This window comes from Euprymna scolopes, chromosome 43 (genome assembly GCF_053919585.1).
Source record: "Euprymna scolopes isolate OS-2025 chromosome 43, ASM5391958v1, whole genome shotgun sequence".
NCBI lineage: Eukaryota > Metazoa > Mollusca > Cephalopoda > Sepiida > Sepiolidae > Euprymna > Euprymna scolopes.
The window spans coordinates 45,606,604-45,623,846 of NC_136524.1; the positions used below are offsets into that span (position 1 = coordinate 45,606,604).

A 17,243-nucleotide genomic window follows, 5' to 3' on the forward strand; every position below is an offset into this window, starting at 1 on the left:
GTACCGGGTCGAAATAATAACGTTATTATTTTGAAAGCCATTCTTAACATGGGGAAGGGAGGGTGTTTTGTAACTGTTCTGTGCTTCCGCCTAACAATTTAATAATAGTAAAAAAAGATATCGTGAAACTTTAATTTAACCTGGAAAAACTATTAAAAAAAAAAAAAAAAATAGCGCTGTCTGTACCAAAAATGCACAAGCACCAATATTTCTATTACAAAACTTGCTCGCGCAATTATTTCAAATATTTCACGTCTAAATATTGATTAAAAAAAAAATTCAATATTTAATCAATGATTAAACATGATCACTATTAAACTACGCTTTGCACAATTCAATTTAAATGCATTATGCATCACTGGTAATTTGATATTTAAACAGAAACAACACGAACAAAAATAACTTGCTATTCGGCTATTAATAGCAATATGCTATATTGTCAATTTAATGTGTAATAATTTTATTGCCGCAAATAACCTCTGCTGATGTTGCTCTTATTATTCAGCTAACCATTAAACTTGAGTCGGTTCTTTAGAGTACAACACCAATAATACTACTGCTAATACCACTGCTTCTCCACTGCCAATACATACTACTGCTTTGACTACTACTTCCAGGTATCCTGTTACTACTGCTGTTTTTCTGCTGCTGCTGTCACCGCCACCAACAACGCCATCGCCCTTACTCTGGTTGTTTATATAGCTAGATTCCAAGATGGCGAACTGTAAGAACTACAGTAACAGAGTCGCTTTCGATGATCAAAGCTGTACTGTCTTCGGATCCGATGACCAGGTGTCAACTTCTGGATGTGTAGAGGAAGTGACGGAACGGGTCGCGGCAGCTTCCAGTGCTCAATACGACGCGACGAATGCCCCGGACAACGTGCATGTCGAGGTAATTTCGGGCAGTGGATCATCATCAATAACCGCGAAGGGTTACTTGAGCACCTGGTTCAGCCCACCCGAGTACAACACGAAGAGCCCGACGCAGGACAAGGAATTTCCTGAGCTGTTACTGGACAGCTACTTCCCTTTGCTCACTCGGAGGTTCAGATACGCTGTCTGTTTCATCTTCATCGGCACTGTGATATGGTGCGTCTACGGAGGCCTGAAATTGTCCAGTTCTGTGAACGAGAATGCAGTCTACTTTTACTCGGTCGGCGTCTTCGTGGTGTTTGCGTGCGAGGTAGCTTCATTCGCGTTCACGTTTGCGAATCCCTTTCGGAAATACTACATTATCCCGTCATTATTTATGGGGCCTGGTATCACCGTGGCTATGCTCTCTGCTTACGGCTTTCTCGACGGAACAGAATACGAAGTGTCCGCCTTCGCGGCGACCGTCTTTTTTGTCGTGCTCATGTACACCTGCATACCCCTTCCGTTATATGTCATCATTATCGATGGGGTCATCCACTGTGCCATCTTGGAGGGCCTCAGTGTGCACAAAACGCCAGAGCCTCGCATTCCTCGTATGATTGCCGGAAGAGTTCTCCTGCAGCTATGCGTCCATGTTCTTGGAGTGTACCTGTTTATAATCTTGCAGGTGAGACGATACAGCCTGTTCCAAAAGATGCACCAGGCCACACTTGACAAACATGTCCAGGAAGAGGATAAGAAAATTAAAGAACGGATGATACATTCTCTAATGCCCCCGTCAGTTGCTAGTAACGTGATTGACGTGCAGGACAAAGACAAAGCCGTTACGTTCCGTCCCTTTAATGTGGACAAGATGGACGAGGTCAGCATCCTATTTGCAGATATAGTAGGATTTACAAAGATGAGTTCCAACAAGACTGCCGAACATTTAGTAGCCCTACTAAGCGATCTTTTCGGCAGGTTTGATAAGCTTTGTGAAGCATTGGGTTGCGAAAAGATTAGTACCCTTGGTGACTGTTATTATTGTGTATCGGGTTGTCCGGAGAAAAACAAGGACCATGCCAAATGCTGTGTAGAGATGGGCCTTGGTATGATAAAGGCTATCCAAGAATTCGATAGGGAAAATGACGAACAGGTTAACATGAGGGTTGGTGTCCATACTGGAACTGTACTTTGTGGAATTGTCGGGTCGAAGAGATTTAAGTTTGATGTTTGGTCTAATGATGTTACTCTAGCTAACATCATGGAAGCTAGTGGACAACCAGGAAGGGTCCATATTTCCCATGCTTCTTACGTATTTTTGGAAGATGAATATGAAGTGGAAGAGGGCGAAGATTGTTTAGGTAAGTAAAACGTTTTCATTTACCTGTTTGGATTTTTTTTTGCTTTTTTTTTTTTTTTTTTAAACGGAGCTATCATCCGTGGTCTTAATAGGATGCGTTGTATCTCTATTCTGAGAAATCGGCCTGGTTCCTTACAGTGTTTACTGCTTTTGGGGTTAATAATTAGTTTCTAGTATTTCCTAAAATAGTTATAAAAATTTTCGTATAAAAACTTGAATTTTATATTAAAAAAAAAATGGTACTAGTGCACTTATTGATCCGTGCTGATATAATAATGTTATTATTTAAAAAGCCATTCTTAACATGGGAGAGGAGGGTGTTTTGTACCTATTCTATACTTTAACCTTACAATTGAATTAAAAAAAAAAACATAATAAAAACTTTAATTAAACTTGGAAATACGATTTAAAAAATAGCGCGGATCACTAAGTGCACTAGCACCTAAAAAAAAAATAAGCAAATAAGTGTTAAAAAAATCTCGTATCTACTTGGAGCTATTTTTTAAATTAATTTTCTTCCATAAAAAAGACAAACTTTATTGTAGTTATAGCAAACTAGAAGAGTACCACGGTCATCCCCGGTGGTGGTGATGATAGTACTCTACTCAATCAGCAGCAAATGATGTTCGGTCAGGTTCAGTTCCTGATGTTAAAGACTTCCTGTTTTGGGTCGCTTACTCTTCTGATTTTCCAGGTCTTTTACTAATTTTAATCAATTAATGAATTAGTTCATTAAATCGAGTAGAAGCACACATTAGTTATGTGACAATAGTAATTATTAACGAATGTTAATCAAAATTGTAATAAAGGTTGTTCTTAAAACGCAAGACTTAATTATGGCATGGGTATTGGGAATTCTGCTAATTTCTGAAATTTAGTTCTGAAATAAATAAAAAAACAACAAAAAAACAACTGTTTCTTAAAGGGGGGGAAGCTTTTCACTTACACAGCAAAGTGTGCTTCTACAGAATTTGAACCAAAACCTAAACCTTGTTACAAAACAATGAAAATAATAAACCCAAAACAATTCGGTTTAAATGTTGTGGAAGTGTACCCCCACCCTCGGAAAAAAAAACAAAAAAAACTCCTGAACATTTTTTGTTTTGTACTTTTTTTTTTTATGACTAGTGTTCACTTTTGTATCTTTTTCACAATAAAAAAAAAAAATCGTTATGACCCCCTCCCCATTTTGTTTGAATTCTCAAGTTGTAGTTGCAAATTCAAGTGAACATTCCATTAAAAACTCTTGAATCACACTAAAAAAAGCACTGACTTCATCTTGAAGCATTTTTAACTTTCTACTTCCCGTTTTCTCTTCTAAAGCAAAAAATAAAAACAACAATCAACTCTATTTTACAAAAGATAATAAAAAAAAAAAATAAATAAAGTGCTCATTTAATCTCGCTATTTCTGTTTAAAATAACATTTAATAACAAGTTGCAGTTAGCATGATAAAAACTAATAATAGCGGTTAGCTAATTTTGCCTTAAAAGTGAGTGGATTTATCGGAATTGTCAAATATGGTTTTCTTTTAGTTTTATTTTATTTTTCTTCCGTTTTCACGTTTGTTGTCTTTAAATTATTTTCAGAATCAAAACAGATAAATACAGTAATTCTTTTCTTTCTTTTTTTGTACACAAAAGATGCAATAATCGTAGTTATTCATAACTTATTTATTTATTCCCTCCCTCTCCCTCTGTATGCAGAACAAGAATCTACAAACGTCTTCATCTCCTACGTGACCACTTCTCGTGTATCTCTTATTTTTCTTTTGCCTCTACGTGATTTGCACATTAATTTTTTTTTTTTTTTTTACTACTGAATATTTTTATAGAAATTAAAAAAAAAAAAAATGCTTATAATACTTAAATAAACATTTTCCAACCTCTTATTTTAATAACATGGTTTAATTACGAAAGTAAATCTACCAGAATGCGTTTTGATTTCCCCGTAAAAGCGACAAGTTATTTTACTCTGGTTAATAAGCTGAAAAATTGAGAAATTACTCGCTTTGAAATTTTAAAGAAATTTGAACATGTCGAATGGAAAATAATTTAAATCGGCTTTCCTAGTAAACCCTAATTTAATTAAAAGATTAACTGTTTGAGCAGCTATTTATATTCACGTATTTATTAATATAATTTGGTTACCGTGACATTTATGGGGTGTGTTTTTAATAGTTTTTTTTTTTTTTTTTTTTTTAATCATTATCGAGACTTCAAAGAAGTGGTAGTCAAGTTGACTCAAGCCGTGACCATTTTTCTTGTTCTCGCGTAAAGCTAGACACTACTTGTTTTTCGAACCGAATAACCGTTTTAAAGTAAAAACGCTACACGTATCCAGTTAGGTAGAAAATTAACTTATTTTGGCTTTGATAACATTTATTTGTTTATATATAACTTTTTCGTACCTCAGTGGATTGTAATACAAACCCAATTGATAAGTTAATGACCAGCGTAATAATTAAATTTCGGTAAATTTTTACGACATGCCCCAGCGTATTATAGACACACCAGCCTCCCCATGTTAAGAACGGCTTTCGGAATAAACATCCTCCCAACCTCGAAAGCCGTTCTTAACATGGGGAGGTTGGAAGGAAGACTTATTCCGAAAGCCGTTCTTAACATGGTAGTTGGGGTTGTTTTTACTATGCTCGGGCACAGGCCGTAAAAAATACCTACAATCATATATACCTACAATCATATATATATATATATATATATATATATATATATATATATATATATATATTTATAGGGGGTTATTTCTTTGCTTATCTGGCGATGATGAAGTGAAATACGGCAGTTCAAAATAAATCAACAGGACAACTCATGGATAGTGAAAAAAATGTACACCAAAAATTACGGAAAATTAGCGAGTAGAATTTGAGCATCTTTACAATAGACAACAAAACAAAGTTTTTGAAACTAAATGTGCAAAAAATAAATATTACCAAAGACAAACGAAAATTCCATGAGCAGGGTTTTTTTTTTTTTTTTTTTTTTTTTTTTTCGAGACTTGTTCATCTGTGGAACCGAATACCATGGGGCTACTTCCCAATTGACTATAACCATAGTGGTTTTCAGGTAATGCAAATAAATGCTTGTTGAGTCGTCCTCTTATATAATTAAATCCGACCAAAGTTCCACCATTACTGATCATTACGATGTTGTTTCACCGTCTGCCTAACGGTATGCCATTAACTCCTATCCTTGTGGGACCCCCACCCACGGTTCTTGATAAGCGGCGATCATCCTTCAAGTAAAAATAAATAACTAAAGTAAAAGGTGCTAATGCACTTACTGATCCGCGCTATTTTTTTTTAAATCGTATTTCCAAGTTTAATTAAAGTTTTATGTTTTTTTTTATTCAATTGTAAGGTTAAAGTACAGAATAGGTACAAAACACCCTCCCCATGTTAAGAATGGCTTTTAAAATAATAACGTTATTATTTCAGCACGGAATACTCTCTGCATGAGTACCAAATAAAATAAATTAGTCGGCTACCTACATGAGTATGTTTTTTTGTTGTTAATGTTTTAACTTAGTTTAAAGCGTTTATTTACTTCGACGCAAAAGTAGTTTGTTAGAACGAACATTAAACAAAATTTTCGCACGATGGTTGACATTTCTTGGGTGCGTTTCTACCAGCAGTTTTTTTTTTTTTTGGCACTTCTGCATGACAGCGCCGTGAGGCGAATTTGTGTCTTTTAGTTTCAAGAACGCTGATAGTGCATGTGTCAGTCGAACAGGGATCGATCAATCGTATCGCTCATTAAAAAAAAAAAATTATTAAAAATTTCGGGTTTGTATTACTGTACACATAGATTCGAAAAAGTTGTCAAAAAACAAAAGCAAATATATAACAAATAAATGTTATCAAAAGCAAGATAAGTTACTGTTCTACCTAACTGGATAATTTTCTAGTGTTTTTTTATTTAATGTAACATGTTTATTCAGCTCGAAAAACATACATACATACATACATGTATTGGAAAATCTAAAATGGCGCCTGACTCTCTCTTTGACACGGTAAGTTTGGGAAAAGGTGTTAAAAATAAAAAATATACAAAATACTGTTAAAACCCCACCGAATATATCTCAGCCTATGTTATGGTAACATATATTGAGCGAGTTTCTAACAGTATTTTGTCTATTTTTATTTTTAACCCTTTTCCCAAACTTACCGTGTCAAAGAGAGTCGGGCGAAATTTTCCAATACATCGGTAAACACTGTTTTTTTCGAGCCGAATAAACATTTATTTGTTATATATTTGTTTTTTGACAACTTGTGTACAGTAATATAAACCAAAATTTTATAGAAATTTCATTTCGGGTTTGTTTTACTGTACACATAGATTCGAAAAAGTTGTCACAAAACAAATATATAACAAATAAATGTTATCAAAGGCAAGATAAGTTACTTTTCTACCTAACTGGATATGTTTTTAGTGTTTATATGTAATGTAACACGTTTATTCAGCTCGAAAAACATACCGTGTTCACCGATGTATTGGAAAATAAAAACTGGCAGCCGACTCTCTCTTTGAGGCGGTAAGTTTGGGAAAAGGAGTTATAAATAAAATACCAGACAAAATACTGTTAGAAACTCCACCAATATGTTACCGTGACATAGACTGATATATTCGGCGGGTTTTTAACAGCATTTTGACTAGTTTTTTTTTTTTTTATTTATTTATAACTCCTTTTCCCAAACTTACCGTCTCCGAGAAAGAGTCGGCCGCCATTTTGCATTTTCCAATACATCGGTAAACACTGTTTTTCGAGCTGAATAAACATGTTACATTGAATAAAAACACTAAAAACATATCCAGTTTGGTAGAAAAGTAACTTATCTTGCCTTTGATAACATTTATTTGTTATATATTTGTTTTTTTGACAACGTTTTCGAATCTCTGTGTGCAGTAAAACAAACCCAACATTTCTATATTAAAATAATAAAACAGCCTATCCTGCCTTGACAGAGTACAAAATAGACTTCGTGGCTTAGTGGGGGATGCCCTTTTCTCTACCCTGCAACCTCTCTCCCACAGAAGAGACGTTGCGAGCCTGTCCTTGTTTTATCGTTATTTCCATGGCAGATGCTCGTCTGAACTCCAATCTCTGGTCCCCCCTCGCCAATCTTTCACGAAAAACACCCGTCTAGCTGAATCCACTGTGAAAAATTTCCCCCACTCTATATCTGTGCCTAAATCAAAACGCGGATTCCATGAACAAAGCTTCTTTCTTAGAACTGCACGCCTGTGGAACTCTGTTCCGTCTGCCTGCTTCCCTCCGGACTACAACTTGGATGTCTTCAAGTCCAACGTTAACAAATTCCTAATGAACCGCCCCCTTAAGTAAACATTTCAGCAAATCTCCTCACTAACGTAATGTACTTGCAATAACCCTTATCCCTGAGTGGCTTCCGGGCCTTGATAAGTGGTGATCACTGTGTAAAAAAAAAAAAAATAAATAAATAAATAATATTTTGTTCTATATTGACAAACCGAAAAACTATATTTTGATGTTTACAATCTTACTGTGAAAAAAAAAAAAAAAAAAAAAAAAAAAAAAAAAACTATCTTTGTATATATATATATATATATATATATATATATATATATATATATATATATATATATATATATATATATATTCTTAAACCTCTATAAATGTTTCATGTTTTTTAAATTATATTTTACTACACTTTGCTAAAATTATATTTTTTATACAGACTTATTGTGAAAAAAAAATGTCGCTAAAAACCTAAATATTCTAAAGACAATCTATAAATGTTTCATGTTTTTAACATTTATTTTCACGTATAAATCACTCATTTAAAAGAAATAATATTAAAACATTAAAATTATATTTTTTATACAATAAATGTTTCGCCTTTCCTATATTTTTGTGTTATTTATTTCAATTTCATTATATATTTTTGCGTTCTCAGAGACACTTGTTTATATTTGAGATTCACAGAACGGCCGGTAGAGGGCATTTCTCATTCAAAGAACAGGAGTCGATAACTCATCTCAGTCGCCTCATGGCACTGTCATGCAGAAGTGCCTTTTTTCGATTTCTTATTTTTGAGTGATTATCGAGAGTCCAATTGGTTATAACAAAACCATTCCTTTCTTTCATTCTAACTTTACAGGCTTAACTCTAGTTCCTATTTACAATGCCTCCCCACGGGTCAGAGTTAGACACCAGGGTCGTTTTTTAATGTGGAGAAAAGGAACAAAAATAAAAATTGTGTCAGTCGTGAAGGATTTCTCCTCCACTGACAGATTTCAAGAAATTGAAGTGTAGCAATGTAGCATCAGAACAGATCCTACACTTTTACAAGCTTAACTCAGGACGTAAAAAAATCTACAAAACCAAACGCTTTCTTGTTGGCTATTGTAAAAGAACAAAATGCACCCGAATTTTAATAAAATTAATTTACTATTCGGAGTCAACGAACTCTGAAACATAAGACCGCACGGGCGCACGATGTCTTCATATTATAAGGGTGACGCGGCGCGCGGCGCTGGCTTGTTATCCGGATTTGTGAAATATGAATAGTAAATTTTATTTTTTTAAATATTTCATTCGATACTTTTCCATAAGTTTTTGGTGTATTCTAATATTTTCAACCGTTTAAGTAAGCACCTCCATTAGTTTTCCTGTTATTTATTTTCAATTGACTTATTTCAAATGTATTACAAGTATCCCTCACTAAAAACCCTAGGGTTAAAATAATAGCAAAAAGATTCCCGGGCAACGCCAAGTTGGGAACAACTAGTTTAAAATATATCTATATGTTAATTTTTACTCTCTATATCTTTTAGTAGCTCCCCCCCCCCACACACACACACTCTACCCTAAAATTAGCAAACGTGTATTTATAAATGTTATATAAATACATTCCGTTTGCTATTTTAGGTACAGAAATGGTTGTAAAATTAACATTCTTCTGTTGTTCAGCGACTTTAATTTTATCAATTATCTTGAGTTTTGCCTGGAATCTTTGCTATGGGAAAATAGTGTGTGTGTGTGTGTGTGTGTGTGTGTGTGTGTGTGTGGTCTCTGGTGTGTAAAGGGGGCGGAGTTTCGGAATAGAAGCCATTTTTTAAAATTTTATTTGTTTTAAAAAGTTTATGTTATTGTCAATTACGATGTTTGTACGTACGATTATGGAGATTTCAAAAAGTGCTTATTATAGATCAGTCCTCATGGCTGCTTGTAAATACTTCGGTAAAATCCGCCGAAAGACAACCATACAAAATTAAACTCAAGTTCCTGAAACAGAAAACGGAAAAACGAAAGATAGATTTATTTCCATTAAATTTTATTGATATTTTTACATTTTTTACATCGTATTTTTCTGTAAAGTATTATTTATTTATGCTATTTAATTTAAAATGATATTAAATAAAAAATTTTTTTAAAAAATTGAGTCATATGGACATTTTATTTTTGTCAATTGTTGAGTTTCATGCAAGTAGTTTGATTTTTTTATTCTTCGTTGTTTAAAATTTGATTCCCTCTTCCAACAGTTAGAAACATTTTCACATTTTTTTTTCGAAAAGGGTATTATGTATTTACAATAGAAAAAACAAAAAACACAGAAAAAAAACAAACTTTGATGCACATACTCGTTACGAAACGAGGATGTCATATTTCGAAAATTACAGAAATTGATCATATTTTCTTGTTTTTATTACTACGAAGACGTTTTTTTTTTGTTTGTTTGTTTTTATCCGCATATTTTATTAATAAAGGCTAGACAACTCAATTATAACTATTGAGATCAAAATCAGCCTTATAATGGATGGATACAATTTACTATTAAAATCGCAAAAAAAAAAATTTTCTCCTTAAATTAAAAAAAATAAAAAATATTTGATCAATTTACGACAATGTGACCTCTTTGTTTTATGACGGGTACGTGTCGTACATCTACATCATAAAGATTTTTCTGAGTCAGTTTTATTTATTTATTTTTTCATCTCCCTTCAGGGGAATTAGACACAAGGTTTGGGAAGTGAGATAGCACAGCAGCACCAGCACCACTGACCGAACAAAAAATGATTGAGTAACCCGTCGCCATTGCCCAATAGGGGCGCCTCGGGCGGTTAGCAATTCTTTCTCAAAGGGTGGAAAGGTGAATCCCCTAGAACCATACTTCAAACTTGGGCAGCGAATAAGGCCGTTAGCATGCCCAAAGCAGTTTATCTAATTTTGGTCGCCATCCCGGAGAGTTAGCGTTAGTATTGTGTTATTGACCATTTCTTTGAATTTCGTAGACCAAGGTACGAAGTCTGCGACAAACCATGTCACACAATAAAATAAAAATATAGTAAAAATCAAAGCAAATAAACAGTAAAAGATTCAACAATTTACAAAATATGTAAAATAAAATAAATCGTTTTGACTAATTTCCCAACGGCATTTCTTTTAAAATAATTAATTTCGCTAATATTAATATTACCTCACAAAATTAAAAAAAATTTAAATCACCGGTGGGGTGGGGTGGTGGTTGGTGTGCATTTCGATTCATATAAGAATAACACATTGAAATTTAAAATGGATTTGAAAACAATAAACCAATAAATTTTCCGCCTGACTGAAAAACAAAATTTGAAAAATAATGAAAAACTAAAAACAATTTAGAAAACAAAGCAAAAAAAAAAAAAAAAAAAAAATGCAACAATGTAAATAAATAAGGAAAATAAATGTAAAATTTGGATTTAGATTCGAGAAATTTACTCTATTCCCGGTCAGTCTTGAAGAAACAATGGCTATGGTTTGGCAGGCTGCATGTATAATTGTGGAGCAAGTGTTGCATAATCTTAACCCTAACCACTCCTGAATCGGCAAATGGCAAGAAATGATAGACTGGAAATAATGCGGAGATAAACGGGGGAACACATACCTGCTATTCCCAAATGGTCACTCATTTTAGTAGTGATCGAGCTTCAGTCTCCACATCCTTAACTTTGGTGATCTAACAAGAACCGGTGTGTCAAGCGTCTTCATTATGTCCTACCACGTCGTATTTACAAATATGCCATGAAATCTCGAACTTAAAGGATCAAAGTTAAATTTAATGTTTTCTCGACACAAGTTTAAAATATATTAGATGTAAGTTTATTTTGTGTACATCAGTTTTAGATTATTATTATTATTATTATTATTATTATTATTATTATTATCATTTTTTTGTTAATTCGTGTTTTTTTTCTACAATAAATTCAAATATTTTATTTACTATAGATAGAATATTGAAAGAAAAATCCAAATTGCGTACAATTTAATCCTACTAAAAAATAATCACAAAATTTAATCCACCAGAATGCATTTTGGTTCCTTCATAAGCAAGTTAACCATTTTCATATTTTGTTAATAGATGAAAAGACTTGGTGAACCTTCGAAATTTGAATGGCATTTGGAAGCATTTAAACTGTCTGCTTTAAATTGACTTTAAAATGTTTAGGAAATTCTCAATCAAGATTGAATTTATTTTTGGAAGCTATTTACAGCCAATAATTTTAGAGATTAAAACGTTTGTACCTTAACAAATTAAATTAACAATTATATTGCTCTAATAAAAAAAAAAAAAAATAAGGAAAACGATATCGTGATAATTAAATTTAAATAATGTTAGAAACATATTCTTAACATGGGATGGTGGTTTTTAATTGTTCTGTACATAACAAATCGATAAACAAAAAAGATACCGTAAGCACGGTCGGTCCATAAGCTGCAAAAGTACAATAAATAAAAAAAATAAAATATAAACAGTTAAACATCCGAACACATCTGTCCTTAGTTAGTGGAGAGAAATCCTTCTAGACTGAGGTTATTTTTTTATTTTTTTGTCTCTATCCAGAGTGCCCCTTTTGGGGATTGCTGGATGTTCTCCTACATTAAAGACTACCTTGTGTCTCATTTTGGCCTCGCGGGGTTGGGGGGGGGGGTAAATAAATATGAACAAAAATGAACAGTAAATTCCTGAACAAGCCAGAACATACCAACATGACTTAGAACATTTTTCATAATTTATTTTACCATAATTTATTTCAATGAATTACACGCAATTTTATATTGAGTTATACGGAGTTTATACGTGCAGTTTATTTGCATTGCGCAAAAGTCTATTACTTACCAAAATAGATTTGACATAAGCTTACATTCTTAATTCGAGAATTTGTTTCGTATAAAATACTAGTAGACATATCTATTTATTTAGTTGTTCAAAGGGTTAACATTTTTTTTTCATATTTGACTGTTGTTTATTTGTGATTTAAGGTTTATTATTTCAGATTCATTTGGCGTAATTTGAGACTTATTTATTTGAGATTTATTTATTTATGATTAATTTGTTTATTTTCGTACGAATCAGCATCCTAATATTTTTTATCTACATGATTTCATAGTTGGAATTGTTTGTCGCGATTCACTTTTAAAATTGGATACTCACAAGAGGGACTACGTAATCGTTGCCAACATCCATATTGGAAGTGGTTGTTCTTAGGATTCGAATATGACTCCCAGAGTTGGAATTCTTTGCCGGTATGCGTTTCGATTCACTACGACCACATCCCCATTCATTGATAAAACTAAAACTGATTATTCCCCCTCTCCCCACCGGATAAGGCAAATTACCACTGAGATGTAATAGGATACTATAAAGGATCATGCCTACTGAGATCCCTCTAAGTAGGAAGTTGAACAGCGAGATATCTGTTCACATTACATTTAAACTTCTGCATGTCGGTACACTGAAGAAAACAAAGCAAAGAGGAAATTCCGAAGTCTATCAGTTCATGGGAAGAAACTATTAAAACAGAAAGCTTTTGGGCACTGGAGAGCCGCAGGGGACCTCTACAGTGAAGGGATGTTGCTAAACAAGTTTGTCAGAGCTATGTTTTTTCGAGGGGGCACAAGTGCTACGAATTCATCAGAGCACATTCCATTAAATACTTATAAAAGCAATACAGGGATGCAACATTGTGGCGACGAGACAGAGGTTGGAGCTTGGTTGACAGCACGGAACCTTTTTTTTGGGGGGGGGGTCCTGTCTAAGAATGAGATACTAGTGGTAGATGCATCAACCCAGATGTTGCAAAAATTACTCCATGCATATATGAATGGTAGCTTTGTAGAGATATAGGATGCTAGGTTTTCTAGCACGGTAGGGAGAGCCCACTTTCTTTGCAGCAGCTTTTGCATTGTCCTCAATGTATTTGTTCCAATTCATGTTGCCTGTGAATGTTAGGGCAAGAAATTTGAATGTTTAACTTTGATGCAGTATTATTAACCAAAGTAATCAATGGTTGAATATAAAATATATGCAACAGACCCTCAATTTTTTGCACTTTGCATCTTTGATTACTTCTAAAGACATACACACAATACCATGCCAATCCAGTGTAAGCACTAATTTAATTATAACTGCTCTATTTAGAGTATTGAGCACTTTTGGATCAAATACAATCTATTAACAAATAAAAATTAAAACAACAAAAATCTAATATATTGAATGGATAAAATAATTTGGGCTATTGTTTTTTATTAAAACCCGTATGTATTTTCAGGCAAAGCTTCATAGCTCGGTGGTAAAATGCCAGGCTATAAACAAAGTTGTTGTGGGTTCGATCCTTGTTAAAGTTGAGCCGTGCTAACAACTGCTTGTTAGAAACATGGATAACATATATCTATAAAAAAAAAAAAAATTATGTTTTAAACCTTCTTTTAGTCTTGAAACTTGATACTCCTTGCTCGAGGAGTCTCTAATCAAGCAAGCGGCAAGAAGTCTTGAGCAAGTGGAAACAATGGTAGTGTTATCATTATCAATCAATTTTACCACACTATTTAATCCATAGTTTTGAGTAAGGGTAAATGGAATTTTTGAGATGAGGATTGATAATTCATATTATTGAGATTATTCAAACTATTGTTCTCATCTTGAGTGTTATTTACACATTTCTCTTGATGTAACCTCCGACCTTCAGATGTCTCTTGTCAAACTCTGGAATCTACATGGAATTTCGAATTGAAGCCTCTATTTAATCCAGAGGTACAGCATGCTTTCATTCCTTCAGCCATGAAAATCCTAACTAATTTGCAATTGTATTATGAGTGTGCCCACACTGAGGATTGAACCTTCAACCTCCAGAAGAGTAACTTTACAACTGAATTTTATCAAGTACTTTATCCATTACGCCATGGGGCCTGTTGATTAAATAAAGGGTTCCATACAGATTTTAAAGTTCAACAGAAAGATTGATAAAGGCAGATAAATCTCGAATGATTCACAAACTTGATTTAATTATATATAGAACAAATTATTCAACAATAAAGTTACCTAATTATACAAAGAAAGAAAAAAACAATCGATGAATCATTAATTATGAATACTGAAGTGAAATAAATATCATTCAAACTAAAATGGCATAATGGAATAAAGTGTTCAGTTAAATCAACCATTTATTAAAGATCTACTCTTGTATTATATGTATTTTTTTACACTTTTAGAGATATGTGGACATTACAGGTTTCCTTATTTTTTTTTTTTAAATGCAACAAATATATAATATTTAGAAATAAAACAAAAGTTTAGAAATAAACCATCGTGTAGATTATTAAAGCCTACAAAAACTAATATAGGAAAAAAAAAAGTAAATTCATTTGTAAAAATATAAGGAACTGGTAAAAATTTCAATAAAAATGACTTGACGATATTAACAAAAATAATTGCAGTTGCACAATTCCATATAAAAGACTTTACAATTCCATCAAAGAATATGCACAAGATAACATTTTGGAGTTTACGTTTCTGAATTTTTGATGAGGATTGATTATTCGTATTATTTAGATTCTCCAGACAACTGTTCCCATCTTAAGTATTATTTTCACAAAAATATTTTTATGTGGTAATGAATAGTGACACATAATAATATATAGTGATAAATTAAAAGTAGTAAGATTGTACATCTAGAAGAACAAAGTAGGTTTAAGACAGATAAAATGTATACTAGAATTGTCCGCAATGACCTGTGGCATAGCAGATAAAGTACTTGGTAAAATTCAGTTGTAAAGTTAGCCTTTTCTGAAAGTTGAAGGTTCAATCCTCATTGCAGGGTGAATGGCTGATGAAACTAGTGCATGCTATCTCCATGAATTAAATAAAGACTCCAGAGTTCAACAAAGTTAAATTGAGTGAAACGTGAAAATAGCACTCACACTGAGAGCAGTAGATCGAAGTATCCATCTAATATGTATTGGAATTTGCTAAGCAATATGTAAATATTCATATTAACAATATTAAACAATGTAGAAAATCCATATTGTTATATAGCAATTGAATATAGCTAAAGGTGATCATCTTCTATCAGACTTTTTGTCAAAGGCATATCCTTGACTGATAGAACAACATCAAATGGTTAACTAATTTGCATATGACTTTGCAAAACGAGCTCTTATTAATTATCTTTTTTCTATTTTTTATGGAAATATATCAGACAAGGCATAAAGCCACTTCATTTAAGGAGCTTTAAAAAAAAACAGACTAATAAGTGTTAGATGAATAGATTTTGACTTAGAAAACAGTAATTCTTCCTCCTTTATCAGAAACATCACTCATGGAATGTAAAGAGCAAATAAGGGAAGCGAGAGTTATGAGGTTGACGAAACCAAAAGAAAATGGTGTGTGAGCGAGACATTATATTCAATTATTTCATTTTGCTTATTCAATGAATGTTTTCAATTTGCTGTAACCCACAGACTCTTCTGGTTAATTTACATTTGGTGGTGGGGGAGGGGTTTAAGATTCTTGGTTTTATCAATTTTTCTGGGCGGCACCAGAACACAGCATAAAATTTGCTAGTTAAAATATATTTTGGAAAACTTTTAGTATTTATTTCCATAAACATGATGTCATATTGAATGGTTGCATAAAAACAATCATGTGTTACTGATCGTCTTGGATGATTGATTTTAACCCTTTTACTCCTCTGATCCAAATGCACTGGAAATCTTAAAATCCTCATAAATTTGATCCAATACAAACATGAATCCTACTATATTGTTAATTGGACATCTTTCACATGTGTTACAACAGGGGGAACGCTGGTCGACTGAACACAAGGAGGATGACAAATAATTTTTTTTACTGAAGATAATTATATTTTAAATGGTGACTGGAGAAAGGGTTACTTCAACATTGGTAAATCTTATGTCTGTCTTTAAGTTTTTTTTTTTTTTTTTTTTTTTTAACTTAAAATGTTTATAACTTTCCATTCACTAACTTATTCTTTCTTCTAAATGTTTAACAGAAGAAGAATACATCTTTACAGTCTAGCCCCCACCCAGCACAAAAAAAAACGCAAATTAAGATACAGACATAAAAATCTAAAAACTAGACCAAGGGTTAGCAATCTTTTAGAAGTGTGAGGGCCAAAAAGCTATGCTGATTATAGGAGGAGGGCCAAATAGCTTCGGCTAAATTGTCATGGAGGACAGCAATGTTATTACATCTATTATAATAGTCATATTCCTCCCTGTTCACAATTTCATTACTGTTTGCTAGTCCACTTTAGTTATCTCTTTTTGACTCCCTTATCAACTGAAACTTGAAAAAATAATAAAGGTATATGTCAGGAGTCGGCAACCTTTTGGAGTGTGAGTACCAAAAAGCAACGCTGATTATCGAAGGAGGGACAAACGGCTTTGGCTAGACTGTTATAGAGAACAACAATGGCCGCTTCTACACTATTACGACAAAATTTTGTAGTCGATAAATGAAGTTTTCAGATAAAAAACAATGGTTTCTTAATGATTTTTTTGTCAATTCTAATAAATTACAATTGTAACTTCTAAATTATGCAGTCGAAATTACATAAGTATTACTGAATTATAAAAAAAAAAAACAATTTTAATCGTGTTAGCAGGTGAAAAATTGCGGCCATCTTGTTTAAATCGAAATGGAGGATTACCTCCCTTTTGAACTCTCCTGTGTTTTACGATCGTTTTCA

At 33.0% G+C, this 17,243-nt stretch overlaps 1 protein-coding gene across 4 annotated transcripts in view; it reads left to right on the forward strand.

Annotated features, from left to right (window-relative positions):
* The window catches only part of LOC145268312 (adenylate cyclase type 9-like), a 429,113-nt gene that overhangs the window by 83,108 nt on the left and 328,762 nt on the right, over positions 1-17,243 (forward strand). For 3 of the 4 annotated variants that reach the window (XM_080123772.1, XM_080123770.1, XM_080123773.1), the window contains exon 2: positions 618-2,218. In XM_080123772.1, the coding sequence (XP_079979898.1) occupies positions 715-2,218 (1,504 nt within the window). In that variant the 5' untranslated portion in view covers positions 618-714. Of the gene's footprint in view, positions 1-591; positions 2,219-17,243 lie in introns of those variants that run through there. The other variant, XM_080123771.1, reaches the window with a different exon arrangement.